Source organism: Zosterops lateralis, assembly GCF_965231275.1.
Source record: "Zosterops lateralis genome assembly, chromosome: 9".
NCBI classification, from domain to species: domain Eukaryota; kingdom Metazoa; phylum Chordata; class Aves; order Passeriformes; family Zosteropidae; genus Zosterops; species Zosterops lateralis.
In genome coordinates, this window is record NC_139769.1 from 27,819,766 (window position 1) to 27,842,082 (window position 22,317).

The 22,317-nt window shown below is 38.7% G+C and overlaps 2 protein-coding genes across 7 annotated transcripts in view; one reads left to right on the forward strand and one right to left on the reverse strand.

Moving 5' to 3' along the window:
• The window catches only part of RALGPS2 (Ral GEF with PH domain and SH3 binding motif 2), a 113,325-nt gene that overhangs the window by 58,558 nt on the left and 32,450 nt on the right, over nt 1–22,317 (forward strand). For all 6 annotated transcript variants that reach the window (XM_083867202.1, XM_083867201.1, XM_083867205.1 and 3 more), the window contains exons 9-10: nt 18,925–19,062; nt 19,945–20,035. In XM_083867202.1, the coding sequence (XP_083723328.1) occupies nt 18,925–19,062; nt 19,945–20,035 (229 nt within the window). The remainder of the gene's footprint in view (nt 1–18,924; nt 19,063–19,944; nt 20,036–22,317) is intronic.
• Nucleotides 890–9,706, reverse strand: ANGPTL1 (angiopoietin like 1; the record flags this gene model as incomplete). Its single annotated transcript, XM_083868061.1, has 4 exons — nt 890–1,077; nt 2,057–2,327; nt 3,774–3,967; nt 8,881–9,706. 4 exons carry the CDS (start codon nt 9,704–9,706, stop codon nt 890–892), a joined length of 1,479 nt encoding a protein of 492 aa, XP_083724187.1.

The following is a 22,317-nucleotide window of genomic DNA, read 5'->3' on the forward strand; positions in this document are numbered from 1 at the left end:
GGTCAGCCCTCATCCCTCCTAATTGGAGCAGGGAAGTGTCAAGTCCTGATTTTAATACCAGGACTTTCAGTTTTGCCATTTAAGTTCAAAGTTTGATTAGAAAGCTTGAATATGGAGGTTGAAAGTAAAAAAGTACCAAGTAATTTGACTGTCTCAAGTTTATCAATAACTTCATACAATTAACTTTCTTACTCAAGGAACATTTTGCCTAATTTTTTACTGAAGGTAGGACTTGCAGATCTTAGCAGTGTAGAGAATTCCCAAAGAAATTTTGTATTTTGTGTTAAATTTACCTCTTCATTTTGAAATAATTATTTGTTGCAAAAATCTTTCTCTGCTGGCAAAGATAAAATATCTCCAATTTTTCATTGGAGGTTCTTGGAGTAAATATCAAACAGTAATGTGTAGTCAGATTTTTCATTGAAAGTAATACCAACATTTTTAAATAAATTGTTAAATAACTAATCAATTTTCACATTAAAGCAAGACAATGTCATTTCACATATTTACATTTAAGGGTTGAGCTAACCTGAAAAAGCATAAGCTTTTTGAACTGGAAAAGCTTATATCTTGTCAAAGATCTGGAATTTTTTACCAGCTTTGACTGTTTACATCAAGCATGTTGATCTTGAAAAAAAGATAAATATGCTTTGCAAGCACAAACATCTGCTGTTGTGAATGTGTGTTTTAAAAAAACACTGTCTGTCACAGTAGAGAAGGGTCCTAATAAAGGAGAGGGGAACTTGGCTGGGGAAAGAAGACAGGAAAACCGTAGACCTGCTTTTTGCAGGGGCAGGTTGTGCAAAACAATGATTAAAAAGTAATATTTTATTTTTCTGGAGCTCAAACACTGAGAATTCTATATGGGAGCACCATGAGATTTTCGTCCTCAGTCTATAGGTCTGATCATCATCTGAACTGCTTTCAAGGAGTAGGAACCTCCCCTGTACTCAGCCCAAAATATTCCATCCTGGTACTTGCTCCTGTAGTGACCCCCTCGGTACCAGACCCCGTTGAGGTTGGAGTGGGCGCAAGCGTTGTACCACCAGCCTCCCTTGTGGAAGTGAGCACAGTTTCCTGTGGAACAGAAGGACACGGGTCAGCTTCAGCTTTAGGCACTAGAAATGGAGATTTGCTAAATGTTTTCATATTGTGGCTTATTCTCAGAGGCAACTTGGAAGTGCTTCACAGCCTGTTGTGGTCGAATCTTGCTGTTCTTGCTAAATTGTAAATTCTGTTGTAACAGCAGCCATTGCTGGAGGGGGAGATATTGACATGGTGTTTAATGTGACAGCTGAAAATGAAGGAGAGAGCTCTCCTCAGCCTGCCAGCACTGCTTGTCCATGAGCTAACACCCAAGGAACTCAGATTATGTGCTGTTTAGAAATACTCGAGCGGAAGCAATGTGAGTTGATACAGCCCCGAGCAGCACGCTGGGCCACGCTTCCACAAAGACTTGCTTGTAACTTGTGTTTTTACTGTTACAGGCTTGTCTTAGAGTTTGCAGGATTTGTCCAGCTTTATGGTTATTGACAGCTGAGGAAAAGCAGTTGAAGTATTGCACTCCCCAACCTTCCTGTTACTGCAAGGGAAAAACTGGTGGAAATGAGAAAAAGGGAGCTTTAAGGAGTACAAAAACTGAGTTATGTGCCCCTTACTTAAGTATTGGTACACAGCTAAACCTCTACACTCTTGCAGTTCCTTTCATGCTCTTCAGAGACTTTAGTTCCTGGTGATTCTGTGGCAGCAGCACTACTCAGATATCACCTGGACAGGTATTCCGACTGCAGAGTCACATGCAAGTGACAAGCTAAACGGAAAATTGCTGCCTTGTGTTTCAGCGAGGGTAACAGATTTTGGATTTCTGACAGGTGAAGGGGCCCAAAGGGGGCCTTACCAATGTGGTTTCTATCATCATCATCTTCCATTAGGGTTATTTTATCAGAATTGACTTTTTTTTTTTTTTTTTTTTTTTGTCCTATGCTGTATTTTTTGAGGTGGTGTCACCGGTGGAGCACACATTACTCACTTTTCACAGCTGCACTGCTTTGCTTACCTGAATACATGTCCCTGTCCCTGTCCAGTGTTGTGAATTGCTTTCCATTGTGCCATATCATGGAGTCCCCGGCGTTGCCCTGGTACGTGCCCAGGCGCAGCCGGTAGAATTCGCTCTCGGGCTCCAGGCGGAAGCTGCTGTACTCTGCATACACCTTCTTGTTGCTCCAGTCCTCCAGCTCAATCAGCAGTCTGTAATTATCCTGGTTGGTGAGCAAGTAGATGTTTTCCAGTCCCAGCCAGTACTCTCCATCAATGTTCCCAAATCCTTTCTGTGCAAAGGAAGATCGGACGGTGCTGTTAGCTCAGTTTTCCATGTTTGTTAAAACACTCATCAGCAGGAGTGTGATAAACCAGTGGAACTTGGCTACTGAATGCCTTTCAACTTCTGAATGACTTCAGCCCATGCATTTAAGTGCTTTATTTTGCTGCACTGGGGCTGCTAAGCTGCATGAGATGCTTCCAGCACCGGTAATGGTGGCAAAACATCTCTGTTCTTGCTGTCCTCCTCTTTTTAAGATAAAGGGAAGGAGAATAGGGAAACTGAAACAATATTTCTTGACAATCTAAGGGGGTTTATAATAATGGGTGAATTATGGAATTTTAGGTTATAATTCCAGGTTGAAAAAGGTATTTGTGGATCAACAGTCTCAGTGTTCAAGGCAAAAAACTTCTTGTTGCTTCTGTGTTGCAACTGGTGGTGTTTTTTATTTTGAATTTAATCCCACTATTCCTCTGTGTTCTTTACAGGATTTATTAGAAATGAAATATAAAGACATCTTTTCTTTCAGCTCACAGACTACCAGCGCAGTAGCTGTGAAGTGATATTTCCTATCTGCTGTCTGCTTTCCCCAAGGAAACCAGTGTTGTTAATGTTTGGTGTTGCATTAGGTTCAGGATGTTTATGATTGCTTTATAACTTCATAACTGCCATAACATTTTATAATATTTAACAACTCCAAAACCAACCCTGAAAAGTAAAGGCTGCATAATTATTTGTTTGATTGATTATTGAATATATGTTTTAGTTATTATTGGTTTAGAGATTAATATTTCAATCATAAAATTCCACGAATGCAAGAAGCTAAAATCCTCATGGTAATTTGTGTCCTATATGTTATTGTTATTATTACTATTACTGTTATTACTGTTATTATTATCCCAACCAAAGGATCTTCAAATTTCCTCTTTAGCATGTAATTACTCCAAAGCAGCATCCTCTTGTCATCCTCAACATTCTGCCTGCCTAGTGCATAATATCACAGTAACACACAGCCTGACATCTTTAAATTTCTAACCTAAATTAACAGATGGAAATTACTTCCTTTAATTCATTATTAGGACTATTTTTAAGTTGAGCCCCCAATCCAGCAAATCTAATAGTGTGTTTAAATGAATAATTTCAGTAGCTGAGTGTGCTTATTCGTAAGGGACACAAATGAAGCTTTCCAAGTACTCACTGTAGTTCTCAGTGTGTTAATAAGAATCATATGTTCAGTTAGAACTTTGTAATAAATTACTTCCCAGCCACTGTCTAGAATAACATGTCTCCCAGTTGTGTTGTGCATGACAAACCCAGGCTTTTCAGCCAGGTTGGTTCATACAAAGTTAACTGTGCACGGAGGGAAATGGGACATTCCCATGCTTGCCTCTGAGGGATGATCACTCTTTCCAATTATCTTTCTTTGCCTGCTGATTTTCTGAATTCTAGAATTTACCTTGTAACTGTCCCAATTTCTGAAGAAGTTGACAGATCCATCTGTCCTCTTCTGGATAACTGCCCATCCTCCAGGGTCCAGGCTGTTCTCACACCAGAGTTGCATTGGCTCGTTGCTGTTTTTGGGTTTGATCATGTAAATCCCGCTGTTGGCATGCCCAGCTTCCCTGGCGTGTTGGCAGTCTTTGAATGGACCTTTTGGAAAAGAAATACTGTAAACTTGGCTGTGCAGTGCCCATTGTCCAGGAATATATTGTAATGGAAAGTCAGGAATTCAATTAAGGTATGAACCTACCATGGAAAACAGTGCAAAAAGTTACTGTCTGAGATTAATTGGATATATAAATAAACATGTCAATGTCTTCTCTCCATATATTTTTGAACAAAAGCTTTGTTTTGCTAAACAGATGATAGACTTTGCTTACTAACACTTGATTTTTTTGTCTGCTGTGGCAAAGATTTGTACTCTGGCTCTTGATACTGAAGAATATTATGAATTTTTTTCATTATTATTTTCTTTTTTACAAAAGGCAGACATCAATTTCCTTCATTTTCTGGCACACCACTTTGAAACTAGTGGAAGTAAAAACCAAAACAAACCCAGGATACCAAACCAACCCTCCCTATTTCTGAATATATAAGTAGTTTGAGTGCTGCTGTAAGAAATATTTACTTCCAGAGTCTACAGATAAGGAATTTAGTCAGAGAGAACTCTTACAATGCGTAATTTTCTGCTGTTCTGTACTTAGTCAGTTTGAGGATTAGACGGTTAACTGTGGATAGGAATCTTTTTAAGTTTCATGTGTCATCCTGGTGTGGTGTGTGTAGATGGATACTGGTGAAGGAAATAAGCAAGCAATGGAGAAGGATTTTTTGAGCAGCTGAAAGGACTCACATATTTGTTCTCAGAGCTGCAGTTGCACAAAATTGCTGTTGCTGTTGTGAGTGCTGCTCAAAAGCTCTGTTTTAGTCCATGTGAATAGTGGTTTTACAAATAATACTTAGAGAAGACCATCTGGTAATTCTCTGAGAAGGATCCAGCTTACATGTCTGAAAACCTTGCCTAGTTTGCCTTTCAATTTTTGGTAATGTTTTTATTTTCCACTCTTTAGAAAAAGGTTTGTTTGTGTGTCATTTCTTCAGCTGGTTTAGAGAAACTGGTAATTTACTAATGAAAAGCAAAATGTGTTCTGATGACTAGTTAGTGGTGGATGCCCTAAATGTATTTGAAAAGTCAACACATCTGAAAATAAATTAGCTACAGCATTCCTCTCCTTCCAGTGGGTTTATTTTCTCAGATCTCTATGGAAATTCAGAGAGAACCCATCAGTCACAGAAACAGCTCATGTGCAAAGCAGCATAGAAAGACATTTGTTGAGATTCTTCTTTAATCAAAAGTAGAGACTGAGGGAAAGGAACCTTCACTGCAGATTAAGCTTGTGTGACAAAAGCAAGCTAAAAATTGCACTTTCCTTAGATTTTGAGGTAGTAGTTTCCAGTTGGACAAGTATGTAATTAGCAAGAAATCCATAAAGCATAATTAGAGTACATGAGGCTTGTGTATCTAATGAGGAGTACTTAGAGCTTGTGGCTGTGACAGGAATGTCACAGACACTGAGCCATTGCTGAAAGTATTGCTGCACTCTCAGGATGGGGATGGCTTTGTCATTCTTCCAGTGCAAGCAGTGGCACCTTAGGAAATAAGTCCTCTATTTGGTATATAAGTGCTTTTTTCCTCCTCTTGCTCACAGTTAAAATTCCCATGTAGACTGTGAATATTGCAATTTGTCCAGGGCATAGATAATTTCCTAAGCTAAGCTGGGAATCATTCCCATTCCTTGAACTGTCTGGAGTAAATTTGGGTGCTCTATAACTCAACAGGAATGCTGTTCCAGAAGGATTTTTGTAAAACGGTTATTGCTTTAGGAAAAGTATAAACAAATAAGCCTTATATTTTGTAATGTTAATTGGACATTATGAATAGCTTAATTAGATCTGCTGTTATCTGGGTATTATCCCATGTGATTATCATTGGAGGAGGACTTGAGCACTCATTTTTTCATGAGAGACCCAAGCAGATGTTTGGGGTCATTTTAAGTAGATTTTGAGGCAGATGGAATTGTACCAGTCTGTTTATGTAATACTTGGATCCCTTCTGGAGTTCAGCTGGCTTTAAGTTCACAGGATGCAACTCATCTGCTTTGATGCTCAACTTTGTCTGCATATATTAACATAAATTAGTGTTGTGGTAGGGGTAAGAGGCTTCTGCTCTGAACGTAAGGAAATCCAACATATCCCATAATTTTTTGGGTTTTACTGAAGTAAATTCTTTATTAGGTATAATTATTTCAAGTTCACGTTATAAGAACTAATGTTGTTCAGTGGAAATACAGAGGTTTGTGAAACTGAGAGATTCTCCACAGTGCTGGTGTGGGTGGAGGTCTGATGAAAAAAGCATGATTTTCTGTTTGAAAGCTTACAGGTTTTATAGTTTATATAGGAAATAAGTATCTCATGCACATCTAGTCTTTTGTAACAGTCTGTGTGCTCTAAGTCACTGAGACAGTGATAAGTCAGAAATACTCTGAGAAGATGATCTGCTAAATATTTCACTTCCAAAATTGTGGCTTAGATGTATGATTTAGTGCAGATCATATTCTGTGCTAAATTAAATAAAGCAGAGAAGGAAAGAGATTAAATAATTTAAGTTGAAAGCTTGATAACTTGATGACTGAATCCCATTTTATCTTGAGCAGATGATACAGAAGTTGTGCTTATGTAAGCTTCATAGAAAGGATTTTGGGGGGCATTAGTAGAGGAAAAGTCCAAAAGAAAATCGGCATATATTAAAAAAAATAAGCTATATTGTTAACCAAGAGGCATTAGAAATTGTTATATGGGGCAGGGTGTGTCTAATTTTCGAGTACTTCACTACCTTGAACCTACTTTTTGCAAAAATAGTGGCAGTAATTTTGGGGCCACTGGTTATTATTCCAAATACTAAGGTAATTGTGACAACTACAATTCATGATTACTCTAACAAATTAGAGTATTTTTTGTACAAAATAACCACTATACTCAGAAAACAGGACTTCATCCTTTTGTTCCCATATATTCTGCATTTTACTCTCCACTCACAATATTCAGAGGCACATTGACCCTTCTGACCCATCTGCTGCATGCAGGTATTTGTGAGGAGGTCCAGGTATTTATTCTGACATCAGTCTTTAACAGGCCTGTTTCTGATATGGGACTGTCTGGTTTTCATTGGTCTTTTTTGACATCTTTATAGATTAGAAAAGATCTTTATCTTTTAACCATAAAGATGTTTCTTCTCTGACATAGTTTTGATTCTGTGCATCATTAAATCTGTTAATCTACCTTAATTTTAAAAATCAGGGATAGGAATTGGGCATTGTGTTGGAATGTCCAAGTTTTGGTTGTGATGACTGATGCTCTGCCAGCTGTAGCAATTCTCAACCCTCCTTCTCCCAAGCACTGCAAGAAACAAACTTCCAACTCAAGAATCTAGTATTAAAGGAAGGTGAATAATGTTACAAGAAGCTTCCTAAAACTTTTTTGTGTTCTCTTCCAAAAATGGATTCAAACTCTGAACCTCTAGGGGTAGGAGGGTCAGTGAACACCAGGGTAGATAATTTAGAGGGTAATACTTAGTGCTGTTGCCTCATTTTATATGTGCAGCAGGCATGTACTGAGAAAAAGATGTGTTTAGAACAGAACCTGGAAGCAAGGGTTTGCTGGGAAGGAGGAAGTCGTGGCTTTTTTTAGAATTGTACTTGTGCTGTCTGACCAGACATCAGCACAGTGCTTTGATATGAACTGTTTCCTTTCTGTCATGATGTGCCACTGAAATTCACATGACATCTGGCATTTTGCTTGGGCTCATGCCTGAATTTTCTGCAGACCTTGAATAAAAATAGGTGTTCTTTACATTAGCAGCTGGTTGGGTGTAATGCTGCAGAACAGTCAAATATGAATGTTTGGCTTCATCCTAGGAACCTAGGAAAAGTTGTACTTTCAGCTGTGACTAAAGCAAATTTGAAAGAAACAAAAACAAAACAGCCACCTAAACCCAAAACCCCCACCAAACCCTTTGCTGTGCTAACAGAAGCCAAGAGCAAGCACTCAAAGGGATGTCTGAGAAAAACTTGTTTTTCTGAATCCTTGAATTTTTTTTAAATATAAATTCTGTCAAAATTTTAATAAAGTGAGAAACATGATAGATTTCAGGGCAGCTCAGAGGTAGTTCGTTTTCTTGTCATTAATTTTGATTCCTAGTGATACATGAATTTATCTAATGACCTAAAGAGTGTAACATATGAAGATGGGATACAGTCTCCTGAATGTATTTTCATAATATTTATGGGTTTAGTTTAACTTGCCATCCCCTACTGACAACAGGTTACTAGGAGTATAGTTACTGATTTTAAATTTTCAAAACTGAGTGCCTCTAATTGGATCCAGCCTTGACTCAATTATCCTTTCAAACTTACCACTCTTGAATATTTCAACTAAACACTTAAGAGACTCATTGCATGACTGTGTTGGTGGATTGAAATGTTCTTTTTAAAATAAGTCAGATTAGAAGGGTGAAAATTCTTCTAGTAGAATTTTCTTCTGACAAATGTAAATATAAAGGACAAAAACTTGAAATTAATTTATGATTAATTAGTTCCTCTTATTCACTCTTGGTACAGTAACATGTAGCTAGCAGGCATCATCAAAGAAATGGGTAAATATTAGAAAGTTAATACTGAATTTTCATATTTTCGTTAACTCAAATCCAGCTGCAGAGAGAACCCCCAACACTTTGTGACTTGAAGGTGAATATTGTTCAGATTGAATTTCTGGGTATCGGCCATTTCAACAAATTCATTTTAGGGACATTTAGGCCATTTGGCAAACTAAAGCCTTCCCTGGGAGGTAGAAGGGGGAGAGAAAATCAAGGAGCAAGAGCGAGCTGTACCAGGTACGTTGAGTTCTCCCTTCTGTCTCTATGGTGGGGACAGTTTCCCTCAGAAGTGGGGAGATCTCAGGTTAGACAAACGGGAGATCTCAGGTTAGACAAACAGCGCCAGGTAACTCACCCTCGTTAATCAAAGCCAGGGGGGGCACTCTGAAAGGACTCTTTGTAGGAGAGGTGGCGGGGTCGGGCGGTGGCCGTACATCTCTGTCCCGGGGGTATCCCGGGTCTCTCTGGATCTCGTTGCCGCCCAGCAGGACGGGAGGGTAGGGCTGGCTGTTGGGGATGTGCTGCGGCACCACCTGCACCAGCGGCGGGGCCCCATGCGGGTCCTGCCGCGAGAAGATCTTCAGGCACTGCTCCTCCAGCAGCGAGATAGTCACAGACTGATTGTTCACCAGGTCCGTCAGTGCCGCGTATTTTACCTCAAGCTCCTTGTATTTTGTTGCCATCTTCAGCATTTCTGTCGTGACGTTGAGGACTTTGTTTTCCAGCTGGGAGAGCTCAAGAGAGTTGTCACGCTTCCGAATGATCTCGTGCAGGAGTTGCATGTACAGTTGGGTCACACGAGAGTTCATGTTCCGACTTTCTTTCCTCAGTAATTTGACTTCATTCACGATATTTCCATCCACGTCCACCACCAACTGCAAAATGTCTATCTCTCTCTTCTGCTTGGAGAGCACATCCTTCAGGTTCTCGATGTCCATCCTGGTGACTTCATCTTTCCTGTTCCCTGTCCCTGGGTCATTGGTGTTCACGCAGATTGGCCCTGTGATTTTTTGTTCTGGGACCAGGAAGGTGTAACCACATTTCTTCCCTTCCTCTGCCCCGTCTGCTGAGCGAGGCTGCCTCTGCTGGGGCGCCTTGTTGGGCGTGGATTGTTCTGTACAGCGCCCGATGGACAGCAGCAGGAACAGCAGGACACCCAAAGTCCACTTCAATATCTTCATTTTAAACCAAGTGTAACACCTGTCAGGAGCCTGTTGAACAGATAAAAGATAAAGTCATTAAACCAGAGGCAGAGCTGCCTAAATTGATGGGTTTGCCATGCTTGCACGTATTCAGCCAAGCCTTTGGAATCTCTTCCTTGGAGGTAGATTCCGTTAGATTGGCTGGCTGTTTTGAGCAGCAAATGTTAAAATTTAGATACAGGATTTAGTAAAAGTGTTGTTGTAATGGATAAGTTTTCAGAAGCACTGTTTTGCTGAGGTTCTATGTTACACTCTGTTATCGGTTTGACTGCTCAAGTCTGTGCTCACTGCAATTATCTGCACAAGGTTATAGAACATGGAGTGCTTGCAGAATAGCTTCCTGGAAGGGAAGCAGGGAGATGAAATTATTTATATTAATGTTGGAATTTGGATTATATAAGCTTTTTTGGTCCTCCTTTAGCTTGATATATAGATACATAATTTCTTAAATAGTGTATACATGCTGATTCATATATATACCTATTTTTCAAGCTTATATATACACACAGTTTTAGTAGACTTGAAAAACACATCTGTAAGACTATTTTTGGGCATGAATGTTAGGCAGGAGAAGGCCTAGATTAGATATTGTTGCAAACATTGAAAATTACTTATTCAAGTGACTTTGAATTTGTAAGGAAAGCTTAGAACACTGTTTGCTCTGCGTATGTGTCCCTATTTAGTTGCCTTGAGATGAACGTTGAGAATTGTTGTCACGCTAATTTTGTATCTTTGAGAAGATCTTTATCCAAATAATGCTGAAGTATCAGGTGTGTTGCCATTATAAATACCATACTGAATATGAAGGTATTCATTTTCTAAAGAAAACTAGGAATTTCTTTTAACTCTAAATAATTAAAGTACAATGAGAAAGATACAGGAATGTTTTTTGAGACCCGTTTTTAGCTTTAAATATTTGAGGTGATAAACAAAGGTAGCACTTAAATAAGGAAAAAAGCCTTCATTTCTTCTGTTTTGTTTGCTTTGTGAAGCAGATCACTCTTCTTATCTCAGCTGTTGATCTGGCTTTCCTTTCCAGACTCCTTCTGCAAGCCTTTGGATAGTTTTTCTACAGTGGCCTTTGGATAATTACAAGGAGAAATACAGTAAGAGTAGAGAAAGTTAATTATCCTGCTGTTCCTGCTAAGTCCAAGTTTAAGTGCACTTGGCAATCCTGACACAGTGATCCCAAAGAAGAAGCAGAGCTCTGCTGCTTCCTTTACATTCACATTACAAATGATAAGGTGACTTTTGGGTCAGGTCACTTCTCCCAGTTCTGTCACTAGCTTTAATGTTATTGCAGCACAGGGTGTCTGCTCAGCCTCAGGAAACCTGTCAAGTCTTTGGGTTTTGGCTTCACTGAGAGCAGTGGTTACAAGCTTCAAAGCATGATGTACATGCAGTCAGGAGTTAGAGCTACAAATTCTGCTTAAATGTTTGATAACTTTTTGTTTGTCTGATGGTTGCATTGCAAGTCCTGCTTCTGGAAGGGGAAGAAAACACATTTAAAACGTACTAAAAATCTTGCCTTACTCTGCATAAATGAAACATAAGTTTGAGGAAGTTTATTTTAAAATACTTACTTCTCTTAGTTTGTAGTCATAGGTATTTTTGTGTCTACTAGTAAATATTTTATCAAAACCAAAACTTAATAGTTTTGTTAATATTTCTGTGCTGAAACTGTAACTTCTGTTTAAAGGAAAAAAGTTAGGAAAAAGTATCACTTTCTCCAGAGCTGGTTGTGTGTTTTCCTTTGGTAATTTCAGACATTTAAAATATTAATCACTTGGACAGTGCTCAGATTTGGTAGTTCATTAGGTTAAATGTTCACATGCATCATGGGCATGTGAACTGGTCTGTATGTGGTTTCTAACTTGACAAGGATGAGCTGAATTAATTCTCTGAAGCTTAAAACCTCTTTGCATCTTCTAACTTATTTTTCAATACTTTTGCATTTACTATTTGCAGATTGAGGAAAAGAAACTTCATGGTATATGGTTGAGGATGAAGCCATAGTACAAGTCCGATATTTTGCTGTTTTCACAGTGTCTAATAGGTACTTCATAGTCCAAGAAAGTGAATAGCATTTTAGTTCCTGGGAGCTTTTCAACACCCTACAGAGTTACTGAAATAATGAATGGCTGGAGATGGTTCCCCACAACAGCACATTTCCCCCCTGAAATACATAGAATTTAAATGAATCTTTCTAAACAAAGCACTTTGCAATACAGTCCACGTTCTGGCCATGTATTCTGCTGCAGTCTGCTTCCTGCATTTCTTTTAATATTAAATGTGTTCACTTTGAACTTTTACCCTTATATGTTAAAGTTTCAAGCTCTGTGTCTACACGTCAGACCATTAAATGAATTAAAGGGTCTAATACAGCATAGCTAAATCCAGCAGCTGCATAAGATTATGTCCTAGAATTTGAAATTCAGAAATATCTTGTAGTAAACTGAGCCTTTTAGATAAGTAGAGATGAGTTCCTTCTGAAAATCTACCTGGTAGGAAATGTACATGCTTCCATGGAAATGCTGATACTGAAAAAATTAAATGTCTTAAAATGTTGCTTGTCAAGTGTGAGCAGCTTAATGCCTAACTTGTTATACAAGAATAGGTTCTGAGCGAGATATTTACCTGGAGTTTTAATCAGCTTAGAAGGAAATGAAAATACTGTTTCAGAAATTTCCTGATGTTCTGGGCAAGCAGCTTAAAAAAATAGGAGCTGTTTATCCAAAGTATCCCAGAATGATAGCCTAATATGTAAGACCTAAATGACAAATTAAAATTAGGGTTGGGAAATAGTTTTAGGGTTTTTAGATTAGACACATTTTGTCCTGGATTCCCAGGTTTAGATGCTGAAGTAGTGGCAGAACTGTCAGGAGACAGCTGAGGCTCAGGGATCAGCTCAGACAGAGCCACAGTGTCCAACCCTCCCTGCAGGTTTGGGGTTGCCTGTGCTGAGTGTAGCTGCTGGTGCAGACCTTGGAAATGCAAGAAGGGAGTGTGTGATTGCAGATACCATTGTTTTGAAATAGATTATTTAACTCTTTATTAAATATCATGTTTTTTAAATTAGAAGAAGCTGTCATCTCAGCTGATTCTGTTCTGTTTCTGTGCCACCAAGTTTTGGGTCTCAGATCTCTGTAGAAGTTTCATTACATATGTTCTGGGCTGCTGATGTTTTATAGCTTCTGCAGAAGAAAATGTGCAGTTATCCACAGAACACAAGCTTCTTCATCAACTTGTCAGAAACACTCAGAGCTGTGGACAGGGCTTCAATGCTATTTTATATTCAATGCCATTTCTTCTGATTTCTTTTTTTTTTCCAGAGTGATCCCTGTGCAAAAAAAAACCACCTGAACTTGCTTTCAGAATTAGTTTTTGATTTATTACTTTAAAAAGTGTTTAAAGGTACAAAATTCCACTTTAAAAGAGCAAAAACAAGCCAGTAACTAGTATTTTTAATTGCTGTAAAACAGACTGTGTTACCCCCCCCCCCCCCCCCCCCCCCCCCCAAGAAATACTGTAATCACAAATACAGATTGCATGGATCCGGATGTGGGTAAGCTGGTATATATTTGGCATTTTATAGCTTTCTGCATAGCAAACTATTTCTTCTTTGTTGTACTGCTGTGACTCATGTTCAGCAGGATGTAAAATTTGGAAACCCACAACACAAATTGGAATCTGTTCTTTCAGAACTGACAAAGGCTTGTTCTCCCTGGGCAGTGTAGGGTGATATCAGTGAATGTAACAAAGCTGTTGCAGGTAAATGGGAATACAGGATTCCTTTTGTATGGAAAATGCAGTATCAGTACTTATCTTTATTCCAAATATTTATTAAAAGAATATGGTCAAGTGATAAATGCCAGCAGTGCCCTTATATGTGTAACAGGAAGAGAAACAGACTGGGTTCTTTGAGAAAGTAAATTACAGTGCTGAGACTAAAGATTCTCTGACCATGATACCAGCTAATCAGGGAGCTCTGTTATTGATGTTACACAGACTTCATTTTCTGTTGAGCTTTGCCTTAGCAGCTGAAATCAATAAACCCAACTAAGTTCCCTTATGTCTGCAAAGGCTAAGTGAGGATTTCTGTAGATTTTTTTAGCTTAAAACTGAGTCCATGACATTAGAAGTAATACTAATGTGGGGAAAACACTCTTCCTAGGGAGAAATGTTCCCATGGATTTCAGTATATCTCTGTATTTAAGTAAGTTACTTCTCCCTGTATAAACAAGTGCTTTTCCGGCAAGTCCCTCTGCCTCTGCTGAAATAACAGGATTACTTTCAATTGTATTGACTGGGATCCAGGAATAATATGTTCTTGGGTTTTGTTCATCAGATGCGTGATGTATTGAGTCACAGAATTCTGCTTCTCAGAGATTGCCATGAATCTGATTCCTTTCAAGAAAGCCAATCTAAAAATCTTCAGGGGGTTTTAGGTTGTCATTGAAAACATGCCCCTTTCAAAAATGATAACTTCTTAGAAATTCTCTGCAGAAGAGATTTGTTCATTTTGTCATAGTAGATATTCTGAAAGCACAGCAAAATTTCATGGCATTTCCAGATCTTTTGGTCAAGTTTTTTTAGCTTGGGGGTTCCTTTGCATTTGTTCGCAGCCACTGTGTGTGTTTGCAATGTTTGAGCAGGCAGGTACAATGCAGGGTGCATTTTGTGTTTGGAAATGTGTGATTTTGGGCCTCCAGAGTTCTACTTAGAACAAATACTGAAAATATTAAGCATGTAGTTATGCTTGCTATAGGAAATTGTACTTCATTCATTGGTGTATAAATTTTAAGGACCAAACCAATAGGGCATGTTACAAAAAACAGAGCCTAATAAAACAATAATTAAAACCTGACAGAGCCATGTAGTTACTGCTAGAGTTTAAAGGTTCAGAATTTCCATTCTTTTTAGTAAGTTCCTTTAAAACTTCACTGTATTTTTTCACTGTACTTCAGATCATTCTTTTGGCAGCAGCATAGTATTAGTATTGCATTATTTGTTTTAAAATAAACATTTTGAAATTTCAACTTGGAAGTTGGAAGGCAGCAAAGGAAAGAGAGTTAAAACCTTGTATACAGCCAGTTTATTGCTTTAAAATTATTGACTCAGCTGTTTTCATTTGTGGGCGATTTAGGAATTGTTCTAAGCAGCGTAAATCAAACCCTTGGCTGATGATGAATGAATGGAGCCTGGTGTCCAAAGCACATTATGTGCTTCAAATGGGGTTGTGTTGTTGTTGTTTAGACGATTCTCCTCTTTATGTAAATCAGCACAAAAGAATAGTAAGGAAAAGGGTTCAGGAACTTGGAAAGCATCCATCTTTCTTGTTTATCGAGGCTGCTTCAGACTTCTTTCCTCTGGTAGCTACTACATCTTAATTAAGTTTGTCTTCTGTAATACTTTGTCTCTCCTTTAGCATCAGCCCCTTCATTCTCTCTTACTGTGTAAAGCAGCTCTGAGTTTGTAAATGCAAATACATCACTCAAGATCATTTGCATTGTTCTGGATTTTTTTACTCTATTTTCATTTCCAAGTCAGCATGAAGAAAGTTTTCCATGCTTTTCCTACGTATAAGCAAGTAGTTTTTGGTTTGTATCTGTATTTTTGTCTTCTGTTTGTAAACAACTTTCTTGTTTTAATAACTGATTAGCAGCAGCATTCTTCTCCCTTCCTTCCCCTAATGAACTGTAACAAACCCCTCAATTTCCCACTTATTGTGCTGTTGCTTTGTACAATGCATTTCATGTTTATGAAACAGATCTTTATTTAGAAACAGACTGCAGTTCAATTGAGGTACAATTAACTTCCCAGAAACTGCTGAAGGAAGGTATTAGTGCCTGTTGCAACAATGTCTTTGGATTTTCAGCTGCACAATTGATTGTGCTACAAACTCGATTATGTTCTGAATCAGTTTATGACTCTGGATGCTTGGCTGGCTCTAGGACTCAGGCAACTTCAGCTCCTCAGAAGTACCATAAATAAAAACGTACTTGAAACGACACACAATGATTGCTACTTACAGATGTGCATTGATTTGCTTGGGAATTCTCACAGTGGTTTTATTGAGGTATCCATTTTCTAGTTCTAGTAATGCTAGGTCTATGCTCTGGTGTTGGGTGAAATCCAGCTTCCCTGAAATTGATAGGATTTTTGGCTTTTGCCTTCTGGTAGGATCAGAATTTCACATGAGTATGTTCACAGTATCCAAATTACATGCTTAGCAAAGAATCTGGTAGTGCTAATTTTCTGTAACTGTAGATAACAATACAGCTAAACAACCGAAACTTGTTCATCCCTACAACTGGAACAAGTTAGTCTGTGCTCTTATGCAGTGCCTTTTTTAATTCTTTCCAAAGCCTACCAAATGCCACAAAAATGAGTCTTAATGTCTGTTGTCAAATGTTTCTCAGGCTGAGAGGGATTTGTTTCTTCACAATTGCATGTTGAGGGTGATGTATGTAGCATTCAGAAATAGCTCAAAATTAAACTCGTAAGTAAGAATAACTTTAAAACTTACCAAGAAATAAAGTCTTCCAGCTGGTTTCCTTCTGTGGCAGATGGAAAATCCAGAGGCCAAGTTGCTTTTGCTTCCTATATTACCCGATGGTGTGGAGTGTTAATCTGCAGCTGGAGAAGCTGAAAACTGCTTTTGTCTTTCTCTGTTAGATCCAAGCTGTATTGAGGAGTTGGGTTTCTCCATACGATAACCAAGCTAACTAATCAGTTTAAAAATAGAAAAAAGATAATGCTCCAGTACGCGTTATTCCAGGAGAGAGAGACAGAAATGTTTTTTGAAACTGCAGTGTTTAATTCTCACATGCAGAAGTGCTCTAAACCAGCTACAGCTGACCCAGATTCCATATACATCACTTTTGGACAGTGTTTTTTTAAACAAACACACACTCGGCTCAGTCGTTCAGCCCACCTATGATGTCACTGCGAGCACTCGGAGAGCAGGAGAAACTCCTCCTTCGGATTTCCTATCCATACCCTCCAGAAAAGGAGGGGGTAGGGAGGCTGAGAAGTTAGGAACAAGGAAAGATTGTTTGCCAGTAGAAGGGAGGTACCATATGGCAACGGACTGTGCAAGAGTTCAGCAGGCAATTACAAATCAAACATTTTTACTATGCTGCCTAAAGATGCCTTTCAAGTTATTACAGTACTGGGCTTCATTTAGAAGAAAGATTCTTTCAGGCTGATAAAACTCGATTTGTGTTGCTGGGAATAAAAGGGGCAGCCTGGCTGGATACAACAGGGAAAATGAAGCATTTGTAGTCTAGAAGAATGTTCAACAGAATGTCGCATTCAATTCTTGATGTTCACTTAATAAGAAACAGTTCCAGTTGTTAAAGGCATGAATTCTCCAATACATGTGGAAAACGTTAAAACTCTGTGTGTGATGGTTTTGGGTAGGTATCAGAATATTTGATAACATCTGACTGGTGTTAGAAGTAGCAAAAGCCACAGAGATTACACTCTACAAGAAATACAGGCTGGGCTTGGTTCTGTCCATACTCAGCCAGCACTTGAGTGCATTCAATTTACTGCCATTGATCTTTCTGGTTTCTTCACAAAGGCACTGCCAATTACATTTGAAAGAGAATTACCCTTGTGTGCTTTCAAAATTATTTTAGATTTCGTAGAAATGCATCCAATAGGTTTAAAGAACTGCTCTTTACAGAAGGCTTGTTTTTGATTTAGCTAAAAAAAAAAAAAAAATCAGTACAAGTCATTCAGAGGTAACTCTACAAATACAGTGGTTTATAAAATCCTGCATAATAGTGCAGGTGGCTGTTACAGGGAATTTCCTTAAATGTAGTTAATAAGTATGATTTACTTCCTTCTGTGGAAGACCAAGTGGGTTTGGGATTTTTAAGGCTTGTTTGGACATGGGTTAGTAAACTCAGGTTCAGGACAGCTTATGCACTTTAGGTAGCATAGCAATTAAATGCGACTACCTGATGTTTCTGATTATCCTTTCTGGGTTTTAGCAAACTGTTTCTAGCAGAACAGAAAATTGAGAGATTTAGTAGTATATCAGGTCATGTATAATACCTTTTTATTCACTTTTTTATATGTCACCTTTCAACCACAAGTATTTTAATTTGTTTCTGTGTGTGCGCACACACGTGTGTGTGTGTGTTTGTGTGTGTTGGTTTTGGAGGGATGCCCAGAGTTTCCCAGCTCACATTTGAGGACTGTACTGGTTAGGTGCTATACAAACACAACTGCTGTTCTTGTGAGGTTGTATTAATAGTCTTCCACCTGTAAAGCCAAAGCCCTTGTTATGATTTTGGTTGTACAAGGCTGAGAGGTGAAGTAAAATATAATTCAAAAATTTCCCTGTTACTGAAACAAGTTTCTTAAACAGTATTATTTAAGTTTGTGTCATTTTTTAATTGGGATATCTGTGAAAGATGTGAGGGATGCAGACCAATTCCTTTGAACAGCAGAGTTGGTCAGGGTATGCTTCACTTGTTGAGACAGCCAGGTGAAGTTCAAGAAATGGAGTAGTGGTTAGAAATAAAATAAACATTTTATCTACGACATTACTGTGTAAGGAGGAGGATTTTTCTCTCCACATGATCAGGGTGTTGAAGGAGCAGTAAGGTTGCAAGCAGTGCAGGGGAAGAAGGCAGGTAGGGAATATGAAGTGACTTATCTAGAGTTGAGTCTTTGGAACTGGGATTATTACAAACTGCAGGATTCATTCATTTCAGTCTGGGTGCTCATTTACCCTAGTTAATCTTTCCCATGTTGCTGCAAGTTGAGCTAGAGTTTTTATTCAGCTTGAAGAGTTATGAGTATGATTTATCCTTCTGTTGCTTTTTAATTGCTGCATTGGAGGAATGAAGTAGTAGACTTCCTAAACTATTAATTTTGATGGTGTTTTTTAACATTGTGTGTTTAGTATGCTTCATATTTGTCGAGGGAGTAGTAAATTGGTGCTGTGGAGAAGAAGAGGTTTATGAGTACCTGTGCATGTCCTTGTAATTACTTTTAGATTTCTAAAATGATTTCCCAGGTAAATCCAAAATACTATTCTGAGACAATGCTTTTGTCAACCTGCTTTGATGTTAATGCAAGCAAAAATTCTTCACAATAGTCTCAATGAGGGTGGGTTTTTTTTTCTGCTCAATTAAAGAGATTAAACAAAGAAACTTTTCATTCTAATCTCATTTCAGGTATTTATCTGTCAGACTTGACATATATTGACTCTGCCTACCCCTCAACAGCAAGCATTCTGGAAAGTGAGCAAAGAACAAATTTAATGAACAACATTCTTCGAATTATCTCAGATTTGCAGCAGTCGTGTGAATATGGTAAGCTAGTATGTAAATACCACAGTGATAGAGAATAACTTAACAAGCTTTAATTTTTGTCTGCTGTGGTGCAATTTAATTGAGGCTGGGTCTATGTGAATGCCAATAACACCCTCCTTCATCCTCTCAGCCCAAAAGTCTGGGTTTGTTCTAGTATTGTTGGTTAAGACAGAGCATCAGGGTGAGGAGACAGAATAAAATTGCCTTTCTCTTACATCAAGCAAACTGCAGTATATATTTTCTGATGATAAATATGTAGTAGTACATCATACTCAAGAGTAATTTTACTGGTATTTATAAGCTTATATCCCTGTGTTCATAATTTTATGACTGAATTCTAAAAATAGGATTGCTTTTTGAATAGTACTTTTACTGGAGATAATAAAATACATTCAGCTTGTCTTTTGGACATTTATGGTTCTGCCCATAGATCAGAAAATGTATTTTTTTCTTCAAAGATGGTTTCCCTCACAGTCCTCTTCCCATTCTAGTGAAGTCCTAATTCTGTGTTTGTGATGGCGGAATGTGAATTAGCACAGGATTGTGGCTTCCCTGAAAGCTCAGTGTGAAGAGAATGTGGGCTGTGAAGGAGTTCTCAGACAGCCTTCCATGTCCCAGTTCTGGGCCTTCACTTTGGCCAAGGATGTTGTCTTACTTTTCCCTTACATGTGCTCTGGTGAGCAGCTCTGGGGTTTGTGTGTGTGGGGACTGTCAGCTCAATGCATGAGAATTGCTGTGGAGTTCTAAAATATCAGTAGTTTGTAGCTCCATCTCACATATAAAGGCAAGAGATCTGAATCTGTTCAAATAGATTCTGGAAAAAATCCAAACTTTGCTTACCGATGAGTGGCACAGTGTCAATGAATGCTGTCTGTTTTCCAGATATTCCTATGTTGCCTCACGTCCAAAAATATCTAAACTCAGTTCAGTACATAGAAGAACTACAAAAGTTTGTAGAAGATGCCAATTATGAGTAAGTACAAAATGCTATAAACTGACCATAATTTATTGCAAAATTACTTCTGTAATTCAAAGCCTTGTGAGATTGCACTTGCATTGGGGAATTGTATTATATTATGTGGATGTCTCTGCCCATGGCAGGGGGTTAGAACTAGATGAGATGTAGGGTTCCTTCTGACCTGCACCATTCTGTGATTCTGTGGTTATGCACCTCAGACACACCAGCTGTGAGCAGCTGTGGTTCCAGCAGGATGTTGTGCTCAAGGCACTTTCGCACATGCTGAATGGCAGATCTGCTCCCTTTTCTGTGCCAGACTGCACCAAGCCCTTGCTTCAGGTTGGTTTGGTGTGCTGAGAAAGGCTTTCTGCCTGCGACTCACCTGTAACACTGTTCCATCATTAGGAGGAATCCTGTCAATGGAGATGGCTTAAGTCATTCTTCATCAGAACAAAACCATCTGTGCATCCACTCCCAAGTTTTTACTGAGGGTGACTTAAAGCTTTCACTTGCAGATAATACTTCTTTTTATACTTTTCTCTTTGATTAGGTTATAAAGTGTGAGTAAAATGTAAGCACTTGATTTTTGAGAGGCAAGTTCCTGTTCCTCTCTGTCTCTGCCTGTTCCTCCCAGCCTCCCACCCAAGGTTTCTACGTCCTTAATTAAAAGATTATTACTGTATTAAGTGATTTGGCATCCAGCAAAACTGGGGGAGGGAAATCTCTGGCAAGAGGCAGGAACTGAGGATAGGAAACACCCTGAGGCAAATCTGTTGCCTATGAAGGAAGGTTTTGTTCATTGGCTGATGTGCTGGAGGAGGTTCCCCACCCATTCCCATCCTGCCCGCCCGGGAAGTTTGTCACCTCAGAGGGCCTGAATTGGTTGCTTGTGCAGCTCCCTTGGAATGGCAGGAGGGGGATGCACACTTTAGGAACAGCTATGCTTTGCCATTTAATAGCCCTAACTTGGATTTACTGAAAGGCAGCAAATGAAGACCCTTCAGTTTATGTCAGAGAACAGTTAATGAGGACTCAGACCCTTGGTGTGTAAGTTGTTCTCTGCATGTCCTTGTGGAAGCATCCAGCCTTACCTTTTCCCTGGGATGTTCTACAGTCCGATTTGGGAAGTCTCACTTTTCTATCACTGAAAGTAAAGCTCTGCGGTCAAACATTTAAAGGACAGAAAAAAAAAAAAGCCAACCCAAACCCAAGCTTCTTACCTGCAGTGTCTCCTTAGTACACTGTATTCATGAATTCCACTCTCCACCTTCCTTCACCTTCACTGAGTAGGACTCACCAGCAGTGGGAATTTGATTGATGAAGGAGCTGCAGTCTCTTCATCCTGTACAATCCATGTTTTGGTAGCAGGGCAATGACTGGAGACAATGGGACATAAATCAGAAGCATGACAGCTGTTCACAATGTCTGGTTTTGCACTGATGGGTTTTGTACATCTCTAAAGTGAATGTTTTTATGGCCAAGGAGTGTATTTGAAGAATTGTTCTTACTTAAAGTGGCTCTTCTACTTTTCACCCCTAAAAATGTCTGTCAGCAAAAAGGTTGAAGTTGGAGAACAGCAAGTGTGACTTGAATACATGTTTTTTCTTCCTAAAAGATTTTATTTGAAAAAAATAGATTATAAAATTGTAATGAATCATTCCTATCCTATCTGGAAATGAGAGGGAGGGGAGCTGTCAAACTTTAAACTTTTTCTCCCCAAAATCAAATGGATGCTTTTTCAGTGTCAGTAGTTTCAAAGATTTTAGTTCTGCAAACTGTATGGACAAGATACATTCCATCTTCCTGGAGCTATCTACTCCTATAGTCTGCTTTCTTTGTGGGCCTGCTGGAAATGTCATTAAAAGGTTACAGAAAAAGCTTGAATTATGGCTGAAATCACGTTGATAATGTATTTTCCAAAACACAAAAGAGGATTTTGGCTTTTGGACCAGTAAAGACAAAAAGGCTTGGTGCTTGGCACACTAGTGCATTTCATATAAAAATTTAAAATATGAAGTGTTCCAAGAATAAATATTTTTAGCCAAGGTGGGGGGAGAAGTCGTCTATTATTTTCATTTTTCCCAGGTTTTATCTGGAGTATTAGTTTCATGTGTGTGCCAGCCATCCTGGGGCACTGAAAGGCCTGGTGGTCTGTATGAACCAAAGCAATAGGCAGGAAAAATCAAGTGTGGAAATAGTGTGTGCTAAAGATAACTCTGCACTGTTTGTATTACCTTTGTAGTATTTCTTGCAATCACAGAGTCAGGCAGCTTGCAAGCATAAATTTATAAAATTCT